Source organism: Lactuca sativa, chromosome 5, assembly GCF_002870075.4.
Source record: "Lactuca sativa cultivar Salinas chromosome 5, Lsat_Salinas_v11, whole genome shotgun sequence".
In the NCBI taxonomy this organism is placed as follows: domain Eukaryota; kingdom Viridiplantae; phylum Streptophyta; class Magnoliopsida; order Asterales; family Asteraceae; genus Lactuca; species Lactuca sativa.
Window position 1 is genome coordinate 26,768,445 of NC_056627.2, and position 24,978 is coordinate 26,793,422.

The following is a 24,978-nucleotide window of genomic DNA, read 5'->3' on the forward strand; positions in this document are numbered from 1 at the left end:
TTTGTGAGACCCCAATCGATCCTGAGAGCATAAAGATAGAGAGAGAGAGAGAGAGAGAGAGAGAGAGAGAGAGAGAGAGAAAGATAATTTTCATCATCATGGTGAATTCTTACAAGGAAAAAGATATTTTGCAAGCTATCTTGGCTAGAGAGGTTCAAATCTACTTCCATTCCCATCTAAGCTACTGTTCAAGGTATAAATCTATACCTATTTTCGTATGATTAGTAGATCTCATGAATTAGGGTTTGTTTACCCTTTTTTAGTTGAATTTATGATGCATATGAACTCCCTTTGAGTCCTATACTTCAGATCTGGACCTTGAGAGGTCCAGAATGTCCCATGATTCAAGCTTTATGTAGTTACATAAGAGTATTAGGTCTAAAACACCATTATGAGAGTTATTTTGTCAAACAGGGCTAGATTTGCGATGCATGGACGTAAAAATTGGACCTTTACGTAACTATTGGGTGCTAGAAGCCTAGATCTATAAGCTAGAGTATGGATCTGACCTCAGCAGGCTAAATGAGAATTTCAGGGGGTTTACTTGCCGAGTCTGTAGGATGACTCGACGAGTCGTAGCGGGTTTGACCTGATATCTTTGACTCAGTATGAACTCATCGAGTTGAAGGGAAACTTGACGAGTTGAGTGGAACCTAGGGCGAGACTCGAAGAAATGCAACTGGAATCGCCGAGTGACAAGTGTGCACTCGGCGAGTCAGGTCGACCTGAACAGATTGAATTTTTCTGACTTCAGTTGATTAGTCAATAAGGGTTACTTGAGACCACGGAGGGGTAAAATGGTCTTTTACGCATTCCGAGAGATAGAAAGAGAATGAGAGGTTTTATGTGTAGAAGGATGGATAATGTACTATGGTGTTTGTCTAAATATGTTAGGCTGAGGCTAGTTCAAAAATCCGAGAGATTGACTATATTCATCTAGCTGCAAGGTGAGTCTTCTCACTATACTTTACCTGGAATGGTAACTATGTGTGACCGAAAGGTCTTATGTATTTGTATGAGTTATGTGACATATGTGATATGTTTATTATGATATGTATATGCTGTATGAATTGGGTAGAAGGCATACAAAGTTGGGGCCGAAAGACAAGTCATGGTAGGGCCAGAAGGTCTACCAAAGTTGTGGGACCGGAAGGTCCCACTAAGACACATTGACCGGAAGGTCATACAATGATATAGCCTCGAGACGCTAATATGTGTATGTTGTATTTTGGGGAACTCACTAAGCATTTATGCTTACCATGTCGCGTGTTATGTGCTTCAGGTACTTCAGAGGATCGCGGGAAGGCACCGACATGATTGTACACCTGCAACGAGATGGAGTTAAGATCCTGGATTTGAATGATTGTTTGGAAAATTATGATTTGAATGTTGAGAATTGATGATGTGACATGTGTTTTTATGAATTTAAAATTGAAAATTTTGGTTGAAAATTTTGGTCGTTACAATTTGGTATTAGATCCTTGGTTCAAAAGAAATGATTTTCCAAAAAAAATGAACAAATAATAATAAGAGATTTTAATAGTAAGAGGAAACGAGCAGTGTGTATAATCAGCCAACGCCCAAATGGTGATTCCGAAAATACCCTTACTTTAATTGTCATGAACTTATATGTGATATTATATGCATGCTAGAGAATAGGCTAAGTATTTCATGATTTATGAGTAGAGTGGCCTGATTTGTGATGCCTTAGCCTAGGGGTTGCTATCTGTGATTTGCTTGAGTGCAAGTAGGAGCAGTAACGAGCATGTGATAGATCTCCTATGAGAGTGGTTGATGCTTGATGAGATATAGAGTAAATATGAGCTAGGATCATAGGAGGAAGACTTGGAAGAAATATAGATGCGGTGTGGAAGGTAGTATTGGGCCCATACTACTGAAAACACCGGGTCAGTGCATATTCCAAGTAAGAATCCTTAGTGTGTGAAGGAACAAGGGGGAGTGAGTGATCTCGATCGAGTGTCTGATTATTTTATGTTGTGTTCTAGAGACATCATGGTGGTTACGCGCCACAACGCTGGGGGCAGCGGTACCAGTGGTACCACTGATGAGGAGATACACCGGATGATTTATGAGGAGGTGGCCGTAGCCATCCGTGAGGCTATCTCGGAGATGTTAGGATCTATTAAGATCACACTAATTGAGACATTTGATTAGCTGCTACCAGGCCTTAGGGGGGTGACTCGTTGCTGTACCTGGAGTTAAACAGCACGAAGCCACCATAGTTAGATGGGACCTAGGATCCGATTGCCGTGATAAGGTGGATATCTAACATGGAGGGATGTTTCTACACTTGTTCCTGCCCGGAACATCTAAGGTTACGGTTCGCGCTGAACCAGCTTCGCTTGGGAGCGAAGGACTGGTGGAAATTTGTCACAACTGGTTTCACTCTTGCAGAGCTCACTGGAGTGACATGGGAGAGGTTCACCACTATGTTTTGTGACGATTATGTCCCTACGGTGGAGAGGGAACGGTTAGCCCATGAGTTCTTGTCCCTCAAGTAGGGGATCGAGTCTGTGACAGTGATTACGAGGATGTTTCATGAGAGGGTGTTGTTTTGCCCTGAGAACATGTCTTCTGAGCAAGCATGGATGAGCCGATACTTGAGCATACTTAGAAGGGACATTCGTGAGTTCGTGGTGAACTCGTCATACCGGACATTTGTTGAGCTTTAGGAAAATGCCCAGAAGAGGTAGACTGAGCTAGAGACTCAGGCCAGGGAGGATGCGGAGTCTCAGAAGAAGGATAGGCAACCGACATAGTCTCAGCCGGAAGCCAAGCGGGCAAAGCTTGCCGATTCAAGGACTAGAGGCCACCAGGGCCGCACTTGTGGGAAGTGCGGCAAGGGACATGATGGGACTTATCGGGCGGGTGCTTGCTACAAGTGAGGCAAGGAGGGGCATATAGCCAAGGAATCCCCCAAGGGGTTCGTGGTTTGTTTCCACTGCAATCAGACTGGCCACCGGAAGGCCGAGTGCCCATAACTAACGCAGGGACCCACACATGGATCTGCCCATGTTTCTGCACAAGCTACAGAGAGTCAGCCAGTAAAGGTCGAGGTTCCGAGGACTCGCGATAGAGCTTTTCAGTTGACCGCGGAGGAGGTCTGCACAACACTTGATGTTGTGGCTAGTATGTATTCTCTTACTCATTCTGTTACTGAAAATATTATGCTTATATTATTATATGTATAGGTACTTTTCTGGTGAATTATGTACCTGCTTTGGTGTTATTTGACTCGGGTGCGAGTCGATCCTTCGTGTCGATAGTCTTTAGCCGTCACATTAGCATCCGACGAGAGGTGATGAGTCGACCTCTTTGACTTTCCATAGCCGACGAGCGCGCAGTTAATACTGTTGATGTGATTCGGGGATGTATACTTGAAATTTTCGGTGTTGAGTTTTCGATAGATCTGGTACCGATTGCGATGGGAGATGTCTGTTTTATTGTGGGCATGGACTTGTTGAGTCGATTCGGAGCGGTTATGGACTGCGAGCGTCTGTTGGTGATCATACGAGATCCTAGTGGGGGAGTGCTTACGGTGTAAGGTGAGGGTACTAGGTCCGGATCAGTCTTCTATTCTGCAGTCCGAGCGAGACTGAGTTTGCAGCAAGGTTATATGGGTTTCCTACCGTATGTGATGGATACGCGGGTTGCTAATGCCAGATCGAGTTCTGTTTCTGATGTTTCGATAGTGTGTGAGTTTGCTTTTTTTTTTTCCCCGAGGAGTTGTCGGGTGTGCCTCCTGAGAGGCAGGTGGAGTTCTGGATTAATCTGATTCTCGGTGCGGTGTCGATTGTCAAGGCACTGTATCGCCTTGCGCCACCAAAGATGCATGAGTTATCCTCTCAGCTTCAGGAGCTGCTGGGGAAGGGGTTCATTAGACCAAGTAGCTTACCATGGGGAGCTCCGATCCTTTTTGTGAAGAAGAAGGATGGTTCACATCGGATGTGCATTGCCTACTGGGAGTTGAACAAGTTGACAGTCAAGAGCCGTTACCCGCTACCGATGATCGACATTCTGTTCGATCAGTTGCAGGGTGCGTCTTGGTTTTTCAAGATTGAATTGAGATCTGGGTATCATTAGATGAGGGTGCGTGATGTGGATATTCAGAAGACAACATTTAGGACTCGTTATGGGCATCACGAGTTTGTGGTGATGCCTTTTGGGCTCAACAACGCACCGGTAGCGTTCATGGATCTCATGAACCGGGTGTGCAGGTCTATGTTGGATCGATCTGTGATCGTGTTCATCGACGATATCTTGGTGTATTCGAGATCCAGTGAACAGCATGAGGAGCATTTGAGAGAGATTCTTGGGGTATTGATATCGGAGAGGCTTTATGCCAAGTTCTCCAAGAGAGATTTATGGTTACGAGAGGTCTAGTTCTTGGGGTACCTCGTTAATTAGAATGGGATTTTAGTCGATACGGCCAAGATTGAGGCTGTTATGAGTTGGGAGGTACCGAGATCTCCCACCGAGATCAGGAGTTTTCTGGTGTTGATTGGTTACTATCGGAGGTTTATTAGAGATTTCTCGATGATTGTCGTTCCTCTCACCAGGTTGTCCCAGAAGGGTGCTTCTTTTGTTTGGGGTCCCGAGTAGCAGACCTCATTCGAGACTCTTCGCCAGAGATTGTGCGAATCGCCAATATTATCCCTTCCTGAAGGGATGGAAGATTTTGTGCTTTACAGCGATGCATCTATATCGAGTTTGGGTGCAGTGCTTATGTAGAGAGGGAACGTGTTTGCTTACGCTTCAAGGCAATTAAAGCCTCATGAGACGAGGTATCCTACCCATAATTTAGAGCAGCCGCACTAGTGGGAAGTGCGGGAAGGGTCACACTGGAGTTTATAGGTCCAGTGGTGCGTACCGCAAGTGCGGGAGAAAGAGGCAGTATGCGAGGGATTGTCTTCAGTCAGCCCCAGTTCAGGATATGAGGATTTGTTATCAGTGTCATCAGGTTGGTCACATGAGGGCCTACTGTCCACAGCTTGCTGCAGGACCGGTGCAGGCTCTAGCACCGGCCTCCTTGAGGATTACAGGTGGAGGTCAGGGTGGAGCAGAGCCCCCAAGGGCTCATGGGCGTGCTTTTCAGCTTATAGCATGGGAGGTCAAGGCAGAGCCGGATGCAACTGCGGGTATGTTTCCTTCTTGATATCTTGTTATCTTATGGTTGTTATGGAGTATTATATCTACTAGTCTTGTTCGCATAATTTATGGTATTGTATTCGTTCGATCATTCGGGTTTATGGTATTATTGAGGGGTCGGTAGTTAAGGGTTGAAATCAGTTAGCATCCAAGGGATTGATGGTCAGAGTTTGGTTGATTGGTCTTGTTGTCGGGTATAGCAATTGTGATTTGAGAAGTGTTCAACGGGGAGTCGAACTCCCTTTGAGTTCGAGATGCGCAATGCCGGTTGGGACACTGCTGGTCGGTAGTCAGTGCTCTAAGTGGGGAGAATTGGAAAATTCTCAGGAGGATCGACAAGTATTTGAGGTTAATTAGCTGTTTGGGAGTCAGCGGTGTTTCATTCAGCCAAGAGTGTGGGCCAGTTTGAGTAAGTGGCAGACTAGTGGGAACAGGGAACAGATCATGGATTCAGGACAGATAGTGTTTGATGTTAGGCCTGGGTTTAGGCCATAGAAGTGATTCCGGGATTGGACCGAGAGTTCGGAACCCCTAAGGGGCTAGAACAGTATGAATGGGAAGGATTCCCCGGAAGGGTAGTTGGAATGATGTATGATAAGTTGCGCAGACCGGGAAGACTGAAGGTCGGAAGGCGTACCAGTCAGGTCAAAGGCTCGGGAGAATGTTCCAGATAGGCTGAAGGCCCAGGAGGGCGGTCCAGACATGTTGAAGGTTCTGAGAACGGTCCAAACAGGCTAAAGGCCCAGGAGGGCAGTCCAGACATGCTGAAGGTTCCGAGAGTGGTCGGGATAGGCCGAAGGCCTGGAGGGGCGGTCCAGCCATGCTGAAGACTCTGTACGTGTTAGTGGATTGGTATGAAGAGAATGAGGAAATGCGTCGCTAGGGAATGATGATTGATATGGTCTAGCCCCAAGTGTTGATCATGTTAGTGGAAAGCAGTACATGGAATCGAGAGTCCTTGCGAGCAGATTTAGAGCATGTGCGATGCACGGAGTAGTAGTTACTCTACATGGGATAGTGTAGAGTGGGGTGTGAGCACCGTGGCACTTGTCTGAAGTGGCAAAGGTGGCAAGTAGATTTCCTTGGATAAGGAAAGGGAAAGATATGTAACTCCGGGAGGGAGTGTTAATTCGCGGAAGTGAAAGCCGTAGTGAGAATGGATGATTGAAAGTATTTCAATTATGGTTGTTGAGCACTGTGATGATACCAGTGGTATGCGAGGACATCCAAATTGGGTGTCTGTTAAGGTTGCGAATGAATTCCCAGTGGTATAGAACCAAAGGAGTTCGAAAGGGAGGACAGGATGGAGCCTTGAATTTTCAGTATGGTTGTGATCAGGACGTTATGTATTTAGCGGTAATTCATCATGGGGATGTTTGGAGGTATCATCAGTGTGTCGGGTTTTCCAAACCGAGGATGTTAGAGCAAGTTCAGCATGTGTATGTGATTGCAGAGGGGAGCTCATGGGAGGTGCTCAGGAGCTGAAGGATGTATCATCCTGTCAGCGTGGAAAGAAAAGAGTTGGATTCGGAATGGAAGTGGGATGAGTCCCTGAAGTGAATTCGATAAAGGTTATGCTAGTCAAAGAATGGGATACCAGTTTGGTACCGGGTCAGGACCCGGTGGTTCAAGGTGATGCCTAGCTTTGTGAAGGGCAAGTGGTGGTTGTGATCTGGGGTGGTGAATGTATCCTCGGGTGACCATTGGTTAAGGAGGGTTGTTAGCAGAGAAAGAATCCAATGGACGGCTTGAAGTAGTTGTCGTAACTCTGTGAGAAAGAGTTGGTCTTTATAGGGGTTTGATAGCAGTGTTTGTAAGAACTTGAGTTGATTTAGAATCGGAGTCTGCAGTGCGAGGGTTTGTTCTGAAGTGTATGCAGCAGTAGGCTTTGGGGACGAAGCCTAATTTAAGTAAAGGAGAATTCTAACATCCCGGAAATTCAGAAGTGTAGTTGAGGGGCTAAAGTGTAAATAAGAGGGTTGACTCGGCGAGTCGATGGATAGACTCGGCGAGTCGAGTCGCGTTACGGGTCGCGTGTTAAGTGACCAACTTAGCGAGTCACATGGGTGGACTCGACGAGTTGGTGTTGTATGGAGAAAACCCTAATACTGGGGGTTGTGCCCTATATAAAGAACATATCATCCCTTCTTCAGCCTCCATACCACCCTTGAGAGCCTGCAAACCCAAGAAATCGAGTGGAACTCCATTGATAGTGAAATTGGAGCTTTGGGAAAGGAAATCTTTAAAAGGGAACTTGATGACTAAGGGATTACAGCATGGGAGTGGTATAGATTCGAGGTCTACTCTAGTGGGAACTTACATTGGAGGTAATAGATCTGTTCTTGAGATTTTGTGCATATAGATCTATCAATTGTGGGGTTTTTGGGGAATAAATGAGGTCCATCTCGAGTTTTGTGTGGGATCTGAGGTTGCTACCTCAGATCTAGGCTTGTAATGACCCAAGGAGCCATAACTCTATGTTCAAGAGATGTTGGTGAAGTTCTTTTGTCCCAAACCTTAGCCCAAGTGTGTTTTATGCTTAGATCTCTTTGGATTCACGTAAAGTTTGCCACTTTACGTGATGGATGGGTTGTAGGGGAGTGGATCTATGGTTTGGAGCCCCTGCATGGCTTAGAAAGCCACTGTATGGATTAAGAACTAGAGGTACTCGGCGAGTTGGATGAAGATGGGAAGGAACTTGACGAGTTAGAAGAACAACTCGGAGAGTATGTTGAATGTTTCCTTGAACTCGGCGAGTCTATTCTTGGACTCGGCAAGTCTGGTCATGGAGTCCTAACCTTTTTGGTTGAGCTGTGAATCGATGAGTCGAGGGACAACTTGGTGAGTTGAGTGAGAACGGACTTAGAGTTTGTTGGACTCGGCGAGTCTTGGGGTGACTCGGCGAGTTGAGTCGTGAATTAGGAGTTTTGAGTATAGGGACTAGACGAGTCAGCGGGTTGACTCGGCAAGAAGAGTCAGTCAGGAAGGTTGACTTTGAATGAGTTTGACTTTGACCAAGAGGTAACTAGTTGACTTCCAGGGGTATTTTGGTAATTGTTGGCATTTATTTTGAGTTTAGTGTTTTGGTGTTGGCTAGTGGTGAAGATCGTGTCAGTGGTCGGAGTAGCTTGGTCTTATCTTTTCAGTCGACAGTTGTAGGTGAGTTATCCTCACTATATCGACAGGGTCTATGGCACCAAGGCCGACCCTTTATCGGATTGTAGTCCGGGTTTCGTTGTTATGTTATTGCTTTGCTATGTTTGCATCCTGGTAGTTAGGATGGTATATGTTAGAGACCTGGTTAAGTTCGGTATCCTGGTATATAGGATGATGCTATGCTAGTGACCAGTTAGGTCGGTATCCTGGTTAGGATGATGTTATGTTATGTGATCTACTAGATCGGATTGATTGGATGCGAATTTTTATATGATTGAATGTTTATGAGCATATGGTTGTTGGACTGGGGTTGGGTTGAGGTGGGTCCTGCTTTGTGTTGTAGGCCAACATGCCCAGGGCGGGCCCGTTATCCCGAAGGCCCAGCGAGTGGTCCAAATAGGCTGTAGGCCCCAAGAGGGCGGACCAGACGTGCCGAGGATCAGAGAGTGGACCTGGACGACCGAAGGCCCGGTGCGGGCAGACCAGTCATATTGTAGACTCAGAGAGTGGACCAGGTGGATTGAAATCCCGGTGCGGGCGGACCAATCACACTCGGAGGGTGGACCAGGTGGACTGAAGGCCCGGTACGGCAGACCGGTCACACAGTAGACCCAAAGTGCATGGCTTTTTTGTGTTCTGTTATGATATGGCATGTTATGTGTATGGTATATGTGGTTGGTATTTTGGGGGTATCTCACTAAGCTTTCGTGCTTACAGTTGTGGTTTATATGTTTCAGGTACTTCAGGAGACCGTGGCAAGGCAAAGGCGTGATCGTACCGCTCCTAATGTTTATGTTTTATGACATGGTTCTGGGAATACTCTGATAATAAATGTATTGAAAACCTTTTTATAATGAATTAATGAAAGTGGGTTGTTTTTGAAAACTTAAATTGGGTTGAATTTTTAGAGCGTTACACTAAATATGTTACGTTGAGGCTAGTTCAGGAGTCCGAGAGATTGACTGTATTATTCTAGCTCTGAGGTGAGTCTTCTCACTATACTTTACCTGGAATGGTAACTGTGTGTGACCGAAAGGTCTTATGTATTTGTACGAGTTATGTGACCTATGTGATATGTTTATTGTGATATGTATATGTTGAATGAATTGGGCCAGAAGACAAACAGAGTTGGGGCCGGAAGGCAAGTCATGGTAGGGCCGGAAGGTCTACCGGAGTTGTGGGACCGGAAGGTCCCACTGAGACACATTGACCGGAAGGTCATACAATGATATAGCCTCAAGACGCTAATATGTGTATGTTGTATTTTGGGGAACTCACTAAGCATTTATGCTTACCGTGTCGCGTGTTATGTGTTTTAGGTACTTCAGAGGATCGCGGGAAGGCACCAGCATGATTGTACACCTGCAATGAGATAGAGTTAAGATCCTGGATTTGAATGATTGTTTTGGAAAATTATGATTTGAATTTTGAGAATTGAGGATGTGACATGTGTTTTTATGAATTTAAAATTGAAAATTTTGGTTGAAAATTTTGGTCGTTACAATTTGGTATTAGATCCTTGGTTCAAAAGAACTGATTTTCTAAAAAAAATGAAAAATAAAATACTAAGAGATTTTAATAGTAAAAGGAAACGAGCAATGTGTACAATCAGCCAGCACCCGAATGGTGATTTCCCAAAACACCCTTTTAGTTGTCATGAACTCATATGAGATATTATATGCACGATAGAGAATAGGCTAAGTATTTCATGATTTAGGACTAGAGTGGCCTGATTTGTGATGCCTTAGCCTAGGGGTTGCTATCTGTGATTTGCTTAAGTGCAAGTAGGAGCAGGAATGAGCATGTGTTAGATCGCCTATGAGAGTGGTCAATGTCTGATAAGATATAGAGTAAATATGAGCTAGGATCCTAGGAGGAAGACTTGGAACGAATACAGATGCGGTGTGGAAGCTAGTATTGGGCCCGTACTATTTAAAACACTGGGTCAATGCATAGTCCAAGTAAGAATCCTTAGGGTGCTAAGGAACAAGGAGGAGTGAGTGATCGAGTGTGAGCGATCTCGGTCGAGTCTCTAATTATTTTATGTTGTGTTGCAGAGACATCATGGTGGTTATGCGCCACAACATTGGGCGCAAGAGTACCAGTGGTACCAGTGACGAGGAGATACGTAGTATGATTCATGAGGAGGTGGTTGCAGCCATCCGTGAGGCTATCTCAGAGATGTTCGGGTCTATTAAGACTATACTGATTGAAACGTTTGAATAGCAATATGATGCTGTTACTTAGGCGGCTGTTGTTGCAGCCACCGCAGCAGTCGCTGCTGCCAGGCCTCAGGGGGGTGACTCGTTGCTGTACCTGGAGTACAGCAACACGAAGCCACCAAAGTTCGATGGGACCCAGGACTCGATTTTCGCGATGAGGTGGATCTCTGACATGGAGGGATGTTTCTACACTTGTTCCTGCCTGGAACATCTAAGGTTACGGTTCGTGCTGAACCAGCTTCACTTGGGAGCAAAGGACTGGTGGAAGTTTGTGACAATTGATTTCACTCCTACAGAGCTCACTACAGTGACATGGGAGAGGTTCACCACTATGTTTCGTGACGATTATGTCCCTCCGGTGGAGAGGGAACGGTTAGCCTAGGAGTTCTTCTCCCTTAAGCAGGGGACCGAGTCTCTGACAGTGATTACAAGGATGTTTCATGAGAGGGTGTTGTTTTGCCCTGAGCACGTGTCTTATGAGCAGGGACGGATGAGCCGATACTTGAGCATAATGAGGAGGGACATTCGTGAGTTTGTGGCGAACTCGTCATAGCGGAAATTTGTTGAGCTTCAGGCAAATGCCTAGAAGTTGGAGATTGAGCTAGAGACTCCGACTAGGAAGGATGCGGAGTCTCAGAAGAAGGATATGCGACCGACATACTCTCACCCGGAAGCCAAGCGGGCAAAGCCCGCTGATTCGAGGACTGGTGGCCAGAAGGGCCGCACTTGTGGGAACTACGGCAAGGGACATGATGGGACATGTCGGGCGTGTGCTTGCTACAAGTATGGCAAGGAGGGGCATATAACCAAGGATTGACCCAATTGGTTCATGATTTGTTTCCACTGCAATCAGACTGGCCACTGGAAGGCCGAGTGACCACAACTGACGCAGGGAACAACACATGGATCTGCCCCTGTTGCTGCACGAGCTGCAGAGAGTCGGCCAGTGAAGGTCGAGGTTCTGAGGGCTCGCTGTAGAGCTTTTCAGTTGACTGCGGAGGAGGTCCGCGCAGCACCTGATGTTGTGGCTGGTATGTATTCTCTTACTCATTTTTTTATTGAAAATATTATGCTTATATTATATGTATAGGTACTTTTCTTGTGAATTATGTACCTGCTTTGGTGTTATTTGACTCGGGTGCGAGTCGATCCTTCGTGTCGATAGCCTTTAGCCATCACATTAGCATCCGACGAGAGGTGTTGAGTCGACCTCTGCGACTTTCGATAGCCGACGAGCGCGCGGTTTATGCTAGTGATGTGATTCGGGGATGTATACTTGAGATTTTTGGTGTTGATTTTTCGATAGATCTGGTACCGATTGCGATGGGAGATGTCTGTGTTATTTTGGGCATGGACCGGTTGAATCGATTCAGAGCGGTTATAGACTGCGAGCGTCATTTGGTGACCATACGAGACCCTAGTAGGGGATTTCTTACGGTTTAAGATGAGGGTACTAGGTCCGGATCAGTCTTCTATTCTGCAGCCCGAGCGAGACAGAGTTTGTAGCCCGGTTGTATGGGTTTCCTAGCGTATGTGATGGATACGCGGGTTGCTGATGCCAGATCGAGTTCTGTTTTTGATGTGCCGATAGTGTGTGAGTTTGCGGATGTTTTCCCCGAGGAGTTGCCGGGTGTTCCTCCTGAGAGGCAGGTGGAGTTCCGGATTAATTTGATTTTGGGTGCGACGCCGACTGTAGAGGCACCGTATCGGCTTGTGCCACCAGAGATGCATGAGTTATCCTCTCAGCTTTAGGAGCTGCTGGGGAAGGGGTTCATTACACCAAGTAGCTCACCATGGGGAGCTCCATTCCTTTTTGTGAAGAGGAAGGATATTTCACATCAGATGTTCATTGACTACTGGGAGTTGAACAGGTTGACGGTCAAGAGCCGTTACCCACTACCGAGGATCGACGATCTGTTCAATCAGTTGCAGGGTGCGTCTTGGTTTTCCAAGATTTACTTGAGATATGGGTATCATCAGACGAGGGTGCGTGATGAGGATAATCAGAAGACAGCATTTAGGACTCGTTATGGGCATCACAAGTTTGTGGTTATGCCTTTTGGCACTACTAGAAAAACAGCCTTTTACGACGCTCATTGCGCGTCGTAAAAGGCTCAGACGACGCGCAAATGCGCGTCAAGGAAGGCCCTATCATAAAGAGAGACGACGCGCATTTACGACGCTCATTTACGACGCGCAATTACGACGCGCGTTTACGACACGTAATGCGTATCAAGGAAGGCCCTGTCATAAAGGAAGACGACACGCGTGTTAATGACACGCAATGCGTATCAAGAAAGCCCCTGTCAAGAAAGGCCATGTCATAAATAAAGATGACACACATTTTTGCGTATCGTAAATTTAAATGTTTAAAAAAAATAAATTTATATATTTATTAATTTTTAAATTAAATTTGCATTTAATTTCTTATAATAGAAATAAAATACAATATACAAAAAATACAATCCATTGCATAATATAAAATAAAATTTTATACTCAAAAAATAAAATAAATTGCACAAATTATAATGTCATACAAAGAATCATTCAAATGTTAAACAAAAATAATACATTGCTAACATGTGTTATACATTCCTATAAAACTAACAAATAATCATACAACTCTGTTTCTTATTGGAAAGGAATGCCAAACATGATTACAAGTCTCCCTTAATCTTGATTACTCACCTACTTAAGTAGAATGCTGTTGTTGAAAATGTTACCTAGGAACAGAGAAAAACACAATACCTCTCCCACAATCACAACATCATTAACAGAAAAGGGTTGTCAATTCGAGTATTTTTTTTACCAAATTTTCGTCCTTCTTCCCTCATATCCTCTAATATTTCTTCGTATTCTCCATCATCCATCAATTTATCAGCATTGATCACCTTCATTGCACCAAAAAAACCATGCTTGCTTTTACCAAAATTATTCAAAAATATCATATTTTCTCAAAATGAGGTTTTCCACATTAACCAACTCCTAACATTTTCTCAAAAATATTATTTAAACATCATTTACATTTTTTCTTTTTAAAAAAGAAAAAACATAAGGTACCTCAGTTAAACACAAAACTTTAGTTGGAATCTCATCAGGTAATCTAGGTAATCCGGGAAGATTAAACCCTCCAACTTGTAAGGCCATTTTCGACGAATAAAAACATGAAGTTTCAAAGAATTGAACATACATAAATAATAATAATAATAATAATAATAATAATTCATAATAATAATAAACTCTGTAGTACCTGCATAGCTATACGTTGTTAAGCCTGGGCCATAATGGTCTCCTGTTCAGATTTCATCTGCCCGCTGCATAAAAATAAAGAGCACCAAAAACATCAGATTTATCATAAACTTGTTCATAATAATAAAGCCAACATGGATTGAGAAAAAATTAAATTAATAATAATAATAATAATAATAAAGAGGGGCAAAAACGTCTTTTTGACTCTCATTTACCCAGGGGTAAGCCCATCAGCAGCTAAATTAAGGTTTGGATTTGGTTGACTGGGGCACCACCACGATAACCACCACCACCACGTCCACGATTCCATTACCAAAGACTACCTAGAAAAGATTCCAGAAAAATTAATAATGAAGAAACTATAGGAAGACTGAAGATAATATTATTGAAAATGATTATGTAAAGTGTGAACAAAGGGGAAGAAGATTCTCTGTTGTAACTTGTTTCTTAGAGGAGATTCTCTGTTGCTAACTTGTCTCTTTTTAGACTCTCCACCTTGTTCTCTTAAACCAAAATGAAGACTTCAATGAGGATTCACACAACATCCATTGATAGTAGCAAATCAGGAAGCACAATGGTCCAATCCCATTCAAGTTTCTTTGGACCTATCAGCAAGATAAGAATACAAAATTCTTGTCATGATGGAAAGATTAAAAGCTAGTAAGATGCATGGACCATTGTATTTGGCAGTAAGTAAGCAGCAACTGATAACCACAACATGAAACTTTTCAAAGAATTCAAATAGATACGAAATAATTTGGTCCGAGAACGTTCCTGGACCAAATGTCATAGTTGTTCCTGATGATTGAACTGAATTCATAACAATCCATAAGTAAGGAATCAAACCAACTAGATGCTTATAACTGTGTGATACTACATGCATTGAATATAAAATCACCGAAAGCAAAAAGGAAATATTTATCTGTTTTCACAAATCCTACTACCAAAGCCCTAGGCAACATTGCAATCCATTCATCTCGGTTAAGGTAGTAGTAGTATGCAATAGTAATAACTATATGCCATCAAGGAAAGTCAAACTAGAACATACAATTGACTTGAAACTCTTTATGATGGATTCAAAGCTTTAAGGTCTATCTTGTGCAAAACCAGAGACAAAAGTCAGTTCCATAAACAATGTAGAAGAAAAAAGGTCTAGTCAAAAGTCAAATGAAAGAGAACAATGGCTATAACTTACGTATAGATAGAGGGTCTATATGTACAAAGAAACTTGCAGCAACTATCAAATAGCAAAACACAAGCATTACTCCCTTGAAGTAATTGGATGTTCCATCCTACAAATATATAAAAGAACCATTTTTATATGAAAATTTTAATTTAGTCAAATTTTTGTAAAAATATATGAATATGAGGCTTACTTGCAACATGAAAGCCACTACTAGAACTGTCATAATAAGAGTTGTTGTCTCAAAAAGTTGAAAATTTAGGTCCAAAGGATGCCCCATGATCCACCCAACAACCACACAAAATGGAATTTGCAGTTACAAACACAAAAATTTTAAAATAAAAGTTAGTATTTGTTTAAATTATGTTGCTATTTCTTTAAATTAACCTTTCTTTTAATATACAGAGAAAAAAACACGTACAACAAACATAGATATTTGTGTTGAGGAGCCAATCGCGACTCTTAAAGAGATATCCTGCAAAGATTGTAACTAAAAATATTTAAAAAAACTAAATAAAATGAATTATGATTCTTGTAATGACTAATAACTTACAAGCTTGTCATTCATGACAAACATGATGGCACTTGCATGTTCTGCTGCATTTCCAAGAATAAGAAGAAGTAGGCCCCATATGTAATAAGCATTACACAACTGCTAAATCTTGAAAGGGCCAATTCTGACTTTCCAAAATGCAATTTAGTGTGTGTGAAGTAAAGAATAGCAGGGAATAACAGACCCATCACTGCCATTAACAGCAACCCTGAGCTCATCACAACTAGGCTGCAAAACGTGTTCCTTTTTAGGAAGAAAGATTCCTCCACAGAAAAACGTGCATTCAAGAACAAGCAACATGTTTGCCAAAATTGACCCTAGTAATGATTGTTGCACAACACGTAGCATACCATGGAATTGAATTCCTTCACCCTCCCCTAGGAATGGTGAAATACATCAAATAAGGAATTAAATTGTATCTCGAATATGTCAAAAACATAGATTTTTTTTTTTTTTTAAAAAATGAAGCAAACAAACAATCAAGCTTAAGTGGTATAAAAAGAAACTGAATTACTATGATGCATTTGTCAAATTCTTGATATTTTTAAGCAAACAGACTCACCCAAACTTGTTTTAAGCTTCAAAAATATTTCATCCCGACTCTTGCTTGAAACTTTACTAAGCCTATCCTATAATGAGTGTCGAAGAGAACCTGCTGGTGGACAAAAAGAGCATTCAGATTCAATAATTATACACACACGCACACACACACACACATATATATATATATATATATATATATATATATATATATATATATATATATATATATATATAGAACCCTATTACTAAATGTGTGTGTATGTGTGTGTCGAATTGGCTTATGCCCTTAAGTATGACATGAGGACTCATTTGCAGACACAGGTTGGGATTTTCTATCAATCTGCATTACAATTGATTTGCTGCTTAAGTTACCATCCCTCTTTAATTCAATACATATAGGCGCGCGAGTTGCACCACCTTCACCAGTTGGCTGCTCAAGTTAATTTGAAATTTGAAATGACTTGTTTTGTTATCATAATGAATTAGAAAAAACATAAAGTGAATATATATGTCCAGATTGAATATGAAAATAAAGAAAAATGAAGGTCGTACCAGAGCAAGATGCCCAATCAAACTGTTCAAAACTGCTGATTTACCTGCACTCTGAACAATTGGTAGCCCATAATTAGAAATGAACTATTTAAGATCCATAAATTGGTAAAGCTGAAAAAGCAAAAGGGTAGGCTAGCAAGATCAGATTGGCTCCATGATTAGCTAAACAGTAGACCCCTAGCTGTTGATGAGTGGAGCCTGATATAGTCGAAAGCCTAATGCAAATTAATACTTCGATATATGGCATTAAGCAACAGTAGATGTGTTTCTGCTGCAAGCAATAGTTTTGAATCACCTATATGCTAAATTGGAATCTAAGCAAAAATAGTTCCCAACTACATTTAGAAAAAGATCCATCAAAAATAGGGATCGCAACAAAAACATATCGAGAGATCCACTAAATGTCAATCAACACAAAAGCAAGTAGTCGGATCAGAAGAGATCATGTAAGATAAACTTACAGTATTGCCAAGAGCAACAAAATTAAGAAATGTGGAAGGGCGTTTTGAAGAAGACGATGAATTTGCATCAACATCTTCATCGTTAAGCAAAGCCACAGCCTGCCGCATCGAATCCGCAAGTTGAGCCAATTCTTCAATCTACCAAGCTTGCACTGAGGGACTATAAGGTTAGGGAAAAAAAGTTGGATTGCCAGTGAAACAATCACCTGCGAATCAGAAAAAAAAAATAATAAGAAGGGAGAAAAAGGGTTGTAATCGAACCAGAGGAAGAAAGAGGAAGAATAGGCACATCTTTTCTTTCTTCTATTTTTCTTTTCGCTCTCAAACTCTGGCTGTAAATAGAAAAGCACGAGAGATATTGAGAGAATAGACACAAGAGAGATAGAGATATTGATTCAGGTATGGTTGAGAGGTAAGAACATTTAATCATTTGAAGAAGAAGGAATTTGGATGGGAGAGGTGGGGACGAGGAAAACTTGTTTCCTGTGAGATCCAAAGCACAAAAGCCCTAGTTTTTCCAATTTTGGGATGGTGTGTCTTTAACATGTGAGAACGTGGGTGAATGCGGGGGACCTATGGCTTCTTGTTAGAGGCGCTGGAGGTGGGTGAAGGCGGAGGCCCTAGGGCTTCTTGTTGCTAATTCAAAGATCAACATCGATGGTAGAAGGTGGAGGCATCCATAGAAGGATCAAGGTAAAAAGAGAGGAGATCGAACCATTTGGTGTGAGGGTCGATTTGGAAGAAATCTCAAACCCTTAACCTTAAACATGATGTGAAGCAATTGATCCATAATATTCTTCGTCTCCGTCAATTCCTTGGGCTCACATAATCAGACGATGGTGGTAAATGAAGCATTATTCGAGAAGGAAGGTGCATCGCCGTAGTTTGAGGCTAGAAGAGGAAATGAGGATTGGAGGTAGTGGATGTGGATGAGGGGTGGAGACGAGGGAGAAGAAGGTGGAAGTTTAAAAAATTTGGGGATTTCATTTTCCCTCGGACATGCGCGTTTCTTAAAAAAAAATATAAAAAGACATTCACAGACGACGCACAAGTGCCTTCCGTGTTTTTAATATTTTTACATGAGACACTAATTTAAGGGCACTCAGTAATGCGCGACCTAAATCCTTAAAATTTTTGAAGAGATGATACTTTTTTAATGTCACTCTCTAATGCGTAACATAAATCAAAGAGCATCGTGTTTTGCACGTCGTAAAAGGCTGTTTTTCTAGTAGTGTGGGCTCACGAACGCACCGGCATCGTTCATGGATCTCATGAAGCGGGTGTGCAGGCCTATGTTGGATTAATCTGTGATCATGTTCATCGATGATATCTTGGTGTATTCGAGATCTAGAGAGCGGCATGAGGAGCATTTAAGAGAGATTCTTGTTGTATTGAGATCGGAGAGGCTTTATGCAAAGTTCTCCAAGAGCGATTTCCGGTTACGAGAGGTCTAGTTCTTGGGGTACCTCGTTAATCAGAAGGGGATTTTGGTCGATCCGGCCAAGATTGAGGCTGTTATGAGTTAGGAGGTGCCAAGATCCCCCACCATGATTAGGAGTTTTCTGGGGTTGGCCGGTTACTATCGGAGGTTTATCAGAGATTTCTCCAAGATCGTCGTTCCTCTTACCAGGTTGACCCGGAAGGGTGCTTCTTTTGTTTGGGGTCCCAAGCAGCAGACCTCATTCGAGACTCTTCGCCAGAGATTGTGCGAAGTGCCAATATTATCCCTTACTGAGGGGATGGAGGATTTTATGGTTTACTGCGATGCATCTATATCGAGTTTGGGTGCAGTGCTTATGCAGAGAGGGCACGTGATAGCTTACACTTCAAGTCAATTGAAGCCTCATGAGACGAGGTATCCCTCCCACGATTTGGAGTTGGGGGCGGTGGTGTTCTCCCTCAAGATCTGGCGCCACTATTTGTATGGGGGTCGGTATACCATATACACAGACCACAAGAGCTTGAAGTATCTTATGGATCAGCCTAATGTGAATATGTGCCAAAGGAGGTGGTTGGATGTAGTAAAAGATTATGATTATGAGATTTTGTATCATCCAGGAAAGGCTAATGTGGTAGCCGATGCCTTGAGCCGTAGGGAGGAGAGTGCCCCGATTCGAGATATATGCATTAAGATGACAGTGATGACTCCGGTATTGGATACCATTCGAGAGGCCCATGCGGAGGCTGTGAGACCGGAGAACCGCAAGAGGGAGCAGGTTGTTGGGCAGATATCCGAGTTTGTGATGGATAGTCGAGGACTTATGACCTTTCAAGGGCGGATTTGGGTGCCCTACACAGGCGGAGCACGTAGCATACTGATGCAGGAGGCGCACAAAACGAGGTTCTCGATCCATCCCGGGGCCACTACGATGTATTTAGACCTGAAAAGAGATTATTGGTAGCATTGCATGAAGAGGGATGTTGCATGGGTAGTTGAGAGGTGCTTGACCTACCGTTGGGTCAAGGCAGAGCACCAACATCCACACGGTCCATTGTAGCCTTTGGATATTCCCCAATGGAAGTGGGAATAGATCACTATGGATTTCATCACCAAGTTACCGAGGACGGAGCACGGAGTTGACGCGATTTGGGTGATTGTGGATCGACTGACCAAGAGTGCTCATTTTCTTGCCATTAGTGAGAGCTCTTTAGCCGAAAGTTGGCTGAGATTTATGTGAAGGAAGTGGTATCTCAGCATGGAGTTCCAATCTCGATTGTGTCAGATCGAGATGTGCATTTTACTTCCAGGTTTTGGAAGAAATTTCACGAGGAGTTGGGCACGCGCTTGCATTGCAGTACTGCATACCACCTACAGACATATGTACAGAGTGAGCGGACAATCCAGACGCTCAATGATATGTTGCACGCTTGTGTCATGGACTTCGAAGGAAGTTGGGACACTTATTTACATCTGGCCGAGTTTTCGTACAACAACAACCATCACTCTGTAACATCCGGATTCCCAGGTATCCTTTGTTAAGTATTTATAATGAATTTATGAGGGGAACTCGGCGAGTAGGCGCTCTAACTCGCCGAGTGGCATCGTGTCTTTTTGGTCTCATTTAATGAGGGACTCGGCGAGTCCATCAGTGGACTCGGCGAGTCCATACTGTTTAATGAAACCCTAAATCCTTGAGTTTGGGACCTATTTAAGGACCCTTATAGCCACCATTTGTGGCTACCAGACCTTTGAGAGAAACCCTAATAGTGCCTTAGCGTTTGTGAGAGAGAAGAAGCCATTATTGGACTTTTGTGGGTTTGTTTTGCAAGAGGAAGTTGATTCCAGCTTAGAGGAGGCCAGGGAGGTTGCATATTTGTGGATTTCAAGCAGAGGGCATCATCTTTGAGGTAGCATATCGACCCTCTTTTTGTTTTGTTAAAGAATCCATGGATCTAGGGTTTCCTATACGCTTTATTGGGTTGATTTGTTGAGAATAAGGTCCCTTATCATGTCTAGACTTCAGATCTGGACCCAAAGTGGTCTAGAAAATGTTATCCATCTTGCTTTATGTTGGGTTATGGAAGAAATGGACTTAGAGTGTTGTATTTGGGACTAAATCATCAAGTAGTGTCATTTGCACGTTGCATGAGTATCAAGTTCGAACCTTTACGTTCTTATTGAGCTTGGGGAGGTTATATCTAAGGATTAGAGGAAGCAATCTGACCTCTGAAGGCCATTTAAGTTTGAGCATGGCAGCAACTCGCCGAGTCCATAAGTGGACTCGACGAGTCGAGTCGGGGTTGACCCGCGATTCGTGTCATATGTGAACCTTCGAGTGGAAGGATGACTCGGCGAATCAAGAGAGGCTAAAAGGATTCAGAGAACCCACATGGACTTGCCGAGTTGCCCATGTTCACTCGACGAGCCGGGTCAAAGTTTGACCATTGACTTTTGTTGATTTTAGGGTTTTGGTCAAGACTAATTCAAGAGTGTTCAGGATCGGGTAGAATTGCCTTCTACCCAGTTCTAGAGATGAGATCAACAGAGAATTCTGATCAGGATGTTATTTGAATAATAGGAGGAAGCTAAGTCAGGACGTTGAGCACGAGAGTTTATCCGACTACATTGAGGTGAGTCTTCTCACTATACTGTACCTGGAAGGGTACCTGTGTGTGACCGGAAGGTCTTATACGCTATGAGATGTATGAGCTGTATGTTGTTTTGTGATATGTATGTGTTATGAATGTTATGTATGTTACGGACCGGAAGGTCAAGAGGTAACGTACCAGAAAGTCGATACGGATATGACCGGAAGGTCTACCGGGATTTAGGACGGAAGTCCCCTGAGACATATGGATCGGAAGATCCTACTGAGTTATGGCCTGGAAAGACGTATGTGTGTATGTGGTATATTGGGGAACTCACTAAGCATTTCTGCTTACAGCTGTTGTGTTATGTGTTTCTGGTACTAGCGAGGATTGTGGGAAGGCGCCGGCATGATCCGTACACACTCATAGAGATTATGTTGAGATTCTGGGATTATTTTTTTATGATAACATTGGATACATTATATTTTGGTATGGTTTTGATGATTAAAATTGTGATTTAAAAATGAAAAATTGTTTGGAAAATTTACGTTGTTACAAGTTGGTATCAGAGCCTTGGTTTGAGGGATTCGGGTGCATCTTTGGATGAATCTGAACTCAAACTGAGGATTTGAGAAAGTTTTCATAAAATATACAGTTTTTCTAAGGGAGTAAAAGATTTTGAAAGACAGAAGGAAGCAGTGTGTACGATCAGCCAGCGCCCGAACGGTAGTTTCCCAAATTACCCATACATTATGTGTTATGAGATATGTTATGATATGATATGCATGCTAGAGATGGTTAGGTACTTATATTAGGACTAGAGTGGCCTGATTTTGTGATGTCTTAGCCTAGGAAGGATTTTGCTGCTATGTGACGCTTGAGAGCGAGTAGGTAGCAGTGATGAGCTAATGAGAGGCCTACCGAAGGGTAGCCTATGCCAGTGAGATATAGAGTACTTGTGATCTGGGATCCAAGGAGGACGACTTTGGTTGAATACTGATGCGGTGTAGACAGTAGTATAAGGGCCCATACTACTGAAGACACCAGAGTAGTGCACACTCTAAGTAAGAATCCTGTGGGTACTAGGGAACAGGTAAGGTCGAGTTATCGAGTGCGAGCATGCTCGAGCGAGTATCTGGTAATATTATGTTGTATTTCAGAGACATCATGGTTGGGACACGCCACAGACCGGAGGCGAGCGGTGTGTGTGTGTAAGACCGTAAATTTCAAAACAAAATTTTCAAATTTTATAAAGCATAATTCCCTTAATACTCATAAAAACAACCATCATGTTTAAAATTTAATTTAAGTTATACAAAAATCCCAAGATCACATAATCATAAAATCTCATGCGTGTGTACTCATCAAGCCGGCGCCTTCCCACGGTCGTCACTAGTACCTGAAACAAATAACACCAAACATTGTAAGCGTAAAGCTTAGTGAGTTCCCCAAAATACCACATATAACACATATTAGCCACTCGAGGCTATAACTCTGTGGGTCCGTGCACCCAAACTCTATGAACCCTTAGGTTCTTACTCTGTAAACATTCAAAGCATAAATCACATAGAATAATGCAGTGCAACACATAACACATATATATATCATACAAACACTGTATCACATAACTCTAGTTACCTACTCAAGGTAAAGTATAGTGAGAAGACTCACCTCGTGAATCTCGCTAACTCGCAAATCCCGGAAATCACTCGTGCTCGATCCCTCGAGCTATAATCCTCTTATAACAGAATATATATCTCTAATTAACACTTTCACAACTAACGTTGACTTCCCCTATCAAGTCAACATTAGTCAACGCTGGTCAACGGTCAACTTTGACCGCACTCGGCGAGTGCACCGAAGCGACTCGACGAGTCTATACGCGTTCACTGACTCCCTCGGATCCTCTCCTGGCACGTCGAGTACTTCCCTGACTCGACGAGTTCCACCTGGCATGAATCGTGGGGCCACCACGACTCAACTCGCCGAGTCTCAAGAACAACTCGGCGAGTTCCAGCTTGACTCAGTCCACTAGTCAACCTTCTCCGACTCTCCCTGACTCACTAAGTCAACCCTTAACTCGGCAAGACCACTCACAGATTGGTTAAGGACAACCTTCATGCTACTCGTCGAGTCTGTTCTTCGGAATCGGCGAGTCTACACCATGCATGAACTCAAACTCACTCCTGAGGTCAGATCCGCTCCAAAAACCCATAGATCCAGTCCTTCCAAGCACATATACCACGTAAAGTTTCAATCTTGGTGCTCATGCAAAGGTCCAAAGGCCTTATTTGATGATGTGGTCTTTAGAATGCCATTCTAGGCTCATGGCCTCCATTAACACCCATAAAACTCGAGGGAAAAAGGTCTCTGGACATCTTTGGGTCCAGATCTAAATTACCAACACCAAAAAGAGGGCAATTACTCCATGGATCTTTCCACAAAGAAACCCTAACTCTAAGATTTACACCAAGGACTGAGATAGGAACGAATGGTTACCTCAAATGAAGTCTCTGAGCTCAGAAATCACTAGACTAGCACCTCCTTTGGTCTCCTCTTGCCTTGATCCTCTTCTAAGAGCAAAAACACCCACAAATAGCCAAAGATCTTTCTCCTCTCTCTCACAAATCGCTCAAGGACTCTTTAGGGTTTTCTATGGGGTTGGTGGCCGCAAATGACGGCCATAAGCACTCTTAAATAGGTCTCATACCCCGGAAATTAGGGTTTCATTAAACAGCGTGGACTCGTCGAGTCCACCTTTTGGACTCGCCGAGTCCAAACGCAAACCCACGTCCAAACCGTGATCCTACTCGGTGAGTTTGAGCTCCAACTCGCTGAGTCCCCTCACAAATCACAAGAATAAATAATACCTGGAAATCCGGGCTGTTACAATTCTCCCCCACTAGAACTAGACTTCGCCCTCGAAGTCTCGCTCTACAAATAACTCCGGATGCTGCTCACGCATCTCACGCTCCGGCTCCCAGGTCATCTCGGACCCCTTCCGATGCTGCCACTGAACCAAAACCAAGGGTACCTCCTTGTTCCTCAGAACCTTGACTTTTCGATCTCTGATTGGCACTGGTCCCTCGGCATAATTTAGGCTCGCATCCACCTGAATATCCTCCAACGGAACCACTGCCGACTCATCGGCTATACACTTCCGCAGCTGCGACACATGGAAAGTGTCGTGAATCTGCCCTAACTCTGCTGGCAACTCCAAATCATAGGCTACCCGGCCTACCCTCGCGATCACTCGGAATGGACCAATGAATCGGGGACCCAACTTGCCCCTCTTCCTGAATCGAATCACTCCTTTCCAAGGTGAGACCTTCAGGAGCACAAAGTCGCCGACCTGAAACTCAAGCTCGGACCGACGTCTGTCCGCATAACCCTTCTGACGACTCTGAGCGGTCAACAACCTCTGCCCGACCTGCTGGATCTGCTATGTTGTCTTAAGCACTATCTCTGTACTGCCCATCACGCGCTGACCAACCCCTCCCCAACAAATGGGGCTCCTGCACCTCCTCCCATACAACAGCTCAAAGGGCGGCATACCAATGCTCGAATGATGGCTGTTGTTGTAGAAAAACTCTGCCAAAGGCAAGTACATATCCCAACTTCCCCCGAAATCCAACACACATGCCCGAAGCATGTCCTGGAGCGTCTGAATCGTCCACTTACTCTGCCCGTCCGTCTGGGGGTGATAGGCGGTACTAAAATGCAGTCTAGTACCCAACTCCTCATGAAACTTCTTCCAGAATCTGGAAGTGAAACGTACATCCCGGTCTGAGACAATCGAGATCGGGACCCCATGCCGAGATACCACTTCCCTCACATACATCTCTGCTAACTTCTTTGCGG

At 43.5% G+C, this 24,978-nt stretch overlaps 1 protein-coding gene across 1 annotated transcript; it reads right to left on the reverse strand.

Moving 5' to 3' along the window:
• Window positions 1-14,038: 14,038 nt before the first annotated feature.
• Window positions 14,039-17,196, reverse strand: LOC128134105 (vacuolar cation/proton exchanger 2-like). The gene is made up of 10 exons (XM_052771525.1): window positions 17,089-17,196; window positions 16,628-16,711; window positions 16,448-16,505; window positions 15,713-15,909; window positions 15,533-15,631; window positions 15,402-15,454; window positions 15,173-15,290; window positions 14,992-15,088; window positions 14,337-14,401; window positions 14,039-14,119 (listed from the first exon to the last, which is right to left on the reverse strand). Exons 1-10 carry the CDS (start codon window positions 17,194-17,196, stop codon window positions 14,039-14,041), a joined length of 960 nt encoding a protein of 319 aa, XP_052627485.1.
• Between the last annotated feature and the right edge of the window lie 7,782 nt (window positions 17,197-24,978).